Raw genomic sequence first — 5,072 nt, forward strand, 5'->3', positions numbered from 1 at the left:
GTCACAGAAATGTAAACCATGCACATTTTGCATACATTTGGCTGATTATATTTTTGACTGGACAATCAAAAATGCAAAATTGACACAATGATTTTCGAGACATCCTAGCTTTAATGAATGCTCAAAAATCCGATTGGATGTTTATGAGCATTTTTCTATCCGCCAACCAGAAGCTGCGATGTGCCTGGAGATCGAGCTGGCCCCTTTCCCTTCCCATCTAGCATTGCGCAGTTGCAGACACAGTGCATTGTGAAACCTGCAGCCGTGCAGCATTCTGAGCGGCATTTACACGCGAAACCAGTGCTGATTTTTCCGATTAGTGAGAAGATCGACAAATAAGCAATGAGAAGATTTTAAAACGCACTGGTGCATTGGTTTAATGCGTTACTTCCATGAGGGATCATACATTAATTGGAACGAATTGTCGAATCGAGTTGTGGCGCTGAAACAGTTGGGATGCTTTGTGCTGGAAATGCGATATTATAAAGGACACTGGCTGATACAATGGTCACTGTTGTACTGTGCATTCTCCTTCTGGGATCTCATTTCTTGTCAGATTCGCTATTCAATTCCCGAAGAACTGCAACTCGGTGCCGTTGTTGGGAATATCGCAGATGATTTGGGTTTAAATGTGAAGGAGCTCTCAACTCGTATTTTTCGAATTGTGCCCGGGCCCAGGAAGCAGCATTTCGACCTAAATTTGAACAATGGTGAGCTCCTTCTGAAGGAATATATAGACCGAGAAGAACTGTGCGGGTCGAGCACGACGTGCGTGATAAATTTGGAAACAGTGATTGAAAACCCGTTTAGTCTGTACGATGTTGAAGTGGAAATTCTCGATGTAAATGATAACGCACCGGCTTTCCCCAAAAAGCAATTCCGCTTTGAAATCTCCGAAGCGGCGTCACCAGGAACTCGCTATGCCCTTCAGCGCGCCCACGACCCAGACGTAGGAACCAACTCATTGCAATCCTATCAGCTTGATGCAAACGAATATTTTGCTTTAAATGTGGAAAGTCGAAACGGGAATGAAGACATGCCTGTGTTAGTGTTAAATGGGTCACTGGATAGAGAAAAGACATCTAGTCACAGATTAGTGCTGATTGCCAAAGACGGAGGGGTCCCGGAGCGATCCGGATCTGCCCAGATAATAATCAGTGTAAAAGATGCAAATGACAACACTCCTGTGTTCTCCCGGCCAGTTTACACCATCAGCCTGTTAGAGGACGCACCCAAAGGAGCATTGGTAATAAAGTTAAATGCCACTGATTTGGATGACGGTCTCAATGGGGAGATTCTGTACTCTTTTAGTAACCATGCCTCCGGTAGGGTCCGTGAGTTGTTTGGTTTGGATTCCAAAACTGGTGAAATCAGAGTCAGGGGAGACTTAAACAATGAAGAGAAGAGTGTTTTTGAGATAAATGTGCAGGCAACAGATAGGGGACTTTCTGGAATTCCTGCTTATTGTCATGTTTTGGTTCATGTTGTGGATGTCAATGATAATGCACCAGAAGTGACTATTGCTACATTGTTCAGTCCAGTTCCTGAAAACTCAATACCCGGGACAGTTGTAGCTCTGATTAGTGCAACAGACAAAGATTCAGGAGAAAATGGGCGGTTAGAATGTCAAGTCACAGAAAATCTCCCTTTTCAACTCGATTCATCGTCCAAGAAATATTTAACATTGCGGACAAAACAGATACTTGATCGTGAAAATATCTCCAGGTACGAAGTCACAGTTCTGTGCAGTGATTCGGGATCTCCTCCTTTCACATCTAAGAAAGTCATCCTGGTGGAAGTCGCGGATATAAATGACAATGCGCCACGCTTTTCGCAACCTTTATATACAGCTTATGTGACGGAGAACAATGTCATTGGGGCATCTATATTTTCAGTGACAGCTTTTGATCCAGATTTAAACCAGAACTCTCGACTAAACTATTCCATCCAACCGACACAAGTACAGGACGAGTCAGTATTTAATTACGTCCACATCCAATCAGAAACGGGAGCAATATTTTCTCAAAAATCTTTTGACTACGAGAGACTCAAACATTTTCAGTTTGAAGTTCACGTTACGGACACTGGAGTCCCATCACTATCCAGCACCGTCTCTGCAGAGGTAGTTATCCTGGATCAGAATGACAATGCCCCTGTGATCGTACATCCATTGCCTGACTATGGAACTACAATAACAGAGACTGTATCTCGATTCGCAGAACCAGGCTATCTAGTTGCCAAGGTGTCGGCCACAGATGTCGACTCTGGTCAGAACGCACACCTCTCTTATCAGATTCTCCAGACTATTGACCCGGGACTGTTTACCATTTCACCTAATACAGGTGAAATTTGGACCATCCGTGGTATTATGAGTAAAGATGTTTTAAAACATAGATTGGTTATCGCTGCTAAAGACAGCGGTTCCCCACCACTTTCAGCTACAATGACAATTATCTTATCACTGACAGACGGCGTTACGGAAATGCTTTCTGAAGTGAGCAGTTTGGCTGAAGGTTCTAGTTCTGTTGGTGACATCAGTTATTTCTTAGTTATATCGTTAGGGATAACCTCATCAATTTTCCTCGTCGTTTTAATAATCCTCGCCCTTACGCTTCACAAAAACAGAAACAAGTTTGGTGCACGAAATGGATATACAAGTGCTTGCTGTTGCCTAGAAACACGAAATTCCATGAATGGAATCCAAAAAGCCAGCAGAAATCTTGGAATAGTTCCGAACTATGTCGAAGTATTTGGAGGTGATCCACTTTCCCAAAGTTTCCGCTATGACATGTGTTCACCTTCAGGTACAGCCCAGAGAGACGCCATGTTTTCTAACAAGTACCGGCCATCCAGTTGCAAGAATAATATTATGAGCGGAAATCAAGAAGTGCGACGAAATGTCAGCTGCAACAAAATCCTAAATATAGAGGTGAGCAGCTCCTAAAACCTTATGTATATATGCGTTTGTTTTTCATGTACAGGCATGGACTCGACATTCCCAATGACGAGCCTCTGTGGGAAGTCAAGCATTTTCTAGTTGATGGAAGCAAAATGTCAGTTTATCATCTCGAATCTGAATGTATTTTGCTATTTCTGTTCCAAATAGCCACCAAGGTTTAATCCTGTTACAAACTCGGAGTTCTAGATGAAATGCCAAGGATCACTGCGTAAAAGTGAAACCCAAGAGAGGTTGGAGAAACTCGGTTTGTTCTCACTGGAACGGCTGAGGTTGAACGGCGACCTGATAGAAGTCTACAAGATTATGAGGGGCATGAACAGAGTGGATAGTCAGAAGCTTTTTCCCAGGATGGTAGATTCATTTCCTAGGGGACATAGGTTTAACGTACGAGTCGCAAAAGTTTAAAGAAAATGTACCAGGCACGCTTTTTATAGGGTGGTGGGAGCCTGGAACTCGCTGCCTGGGGAGGTGGGGGAAGCAAATGATTTTTAAGGGGCGTCTTCACAAATACATGGAGAGGATGGGAAAGAGGAATATAGACCGAAGGGCCTGTTCCTGTGCTGTAATTTTGTTTGTTCTTTGCTCCATTGGCAAAAGGAATATCTAAGGTAATTAATGGCATAAGATTCAGGGATTCGTCTATCGTCGGTGGCCACAGCAAAGAAACTGAAATGATCAAGATATTTTATATTCCTTAAAACTCTGCATGAGATTACTGGATTTGGGAAGAGAAATGAGTCATAGATATATCATACTTTTCATTAATTTACCATCGCTGGTTAGGCCAGCATTTACTGCCCACCCATAGTTGTTCTTCAGATGGTGGTGGTGAGTTGCCTTCTTGAACCGCTGCAGTCCTTGAAGTGTAAGTACACCCACTGTGCTATTAGGGAGGGAGTTCCAGGATTTTGCCCCAGCGACAGTGAAGGAACAGCGATATATTTGCAAGCCAGGATGGTGAGTGACTTGAAGGGAACCTCCAGGTGGTGGGGTTCCCAGGTATATGCTGCTCTTGTCCTTCTAGATGGCAGTGGTCGTGGGGTTGAAGGTGCTGTCTAAGGAATCTTGGTGAGTTGCTGCAGTGCATCTTGTATATGGTACACAAGGCTGCCACTGTTCATCGGTCCTGGAGGCTGTGAATGTTTGTAGAAGAAGGAGCATCACGCGGGCTGCTTTGTCCTGTATATTGTCGTGCTTCTTGAATGTTGTTGGAGATGCACTCATCCAGGCAAGTGGATATTCCATTACACACCTGACTTGTGCATTGTAAATGGTGGACAGGTTTGGGGGATGGGTCAGGAAGTGAGTTACTTGCCATGGGATTCCTAGTCTCTGACCTGCCCTGATACCCACAGTATCAATATGGCTAGTCTAGTTGAGTTTCTGACCAATGGTAACCCCAGGATGTTGATTGTGCGGGATTCAGCGATGGTAATTATATGTGAAGCAGCGATGGTTAGATCCTTTCTTGTAGAATATTATCATTGCCTTGCGCTTGTGTGGCGCAAATGTAATTTGCCACTTGTCAGCCCAATCCTAGATATTGTCCATGTCTTGCTGCATTTGGACACTGACTGCTTCATTATCCGAGGAGCCGTGAATGTTGCTGAACATTGTGCAGTCAATTGGAAACATCCCCACTTCTGAACACATGATGGCAGGGAGGTCACTGATAAAGCACTGAAGATGGTTGGGCCTAGGAGACTACCCTGTGGAACTCTTGCTGTGATGACCTGGAGTTGCGATGATTGTCATCCAACCAGCACAACCATTCATCTTTGTGCCAGGTATGCTCCAACCAGCGGAGATTTTCCCCCTGATTCCCATTGACTCCAGTTTAGCTAAGGCTCCTTGATGCCACACTCAGTCAAATGCTGCCCTGATGTCATGGTCAGTGACTCTCACCTCAACTCTTGCATTAAGCTCTTTTGTCCATGTTTGAACCAAGGCTGTAATGAAGTCAGGAGCTGAGTGACCCTGGCAGACCCCAAACTAATCGTCCGTGAGCAGGTTATTGCTGAGTAAGTGCTGCTTGATAATACTGTTGACAAAACCATCCATCACTTTGCTGTTGATGGAAGGTAGACCGATAGGGTGGTAACTTGCTGTGTTG

General features: G+C 44.3%; 1 protein-coding gene across 1 annotated transcript; it reads left to right on the plus strand.

Annotated features, from left to right (window-relative positions):
• Positions 1 to 379: 379 nt before the first annotated feature.
• Positions 380 to 2,944, plus strand: LOC140427417 (protocadherin gamma-A9-like). Its single transcript, XM_072512951.1, has one exon. The coding sequence runs from the start codon at positions 380 to 382 to the stop codon at positions 2,942 to 2,944; it is 2,565 nt and encodes an 854-aa protein (XP_072369052.1).
• Positions 2,945 to 5,072: the final 2,128 nt, after the last annotated feature.

The sequence above is a fragment of the Scyliorhinus torazame genome, chromosome 7 (assembly GCF_047496885.1).
Source record: "Scyliorhinus torazame isolate Kashiwa2021f chromosome 7, sScyTor2.1, whole genome shotgun sequence".
NCBI classification, from domain to species: Eukaryota; Metazoa; Chordata; class Chondrichthyes; order Carcharhiniformes; family Scyliorhinidae; genus Scyliorhinus; species Scyliorhinus torazame.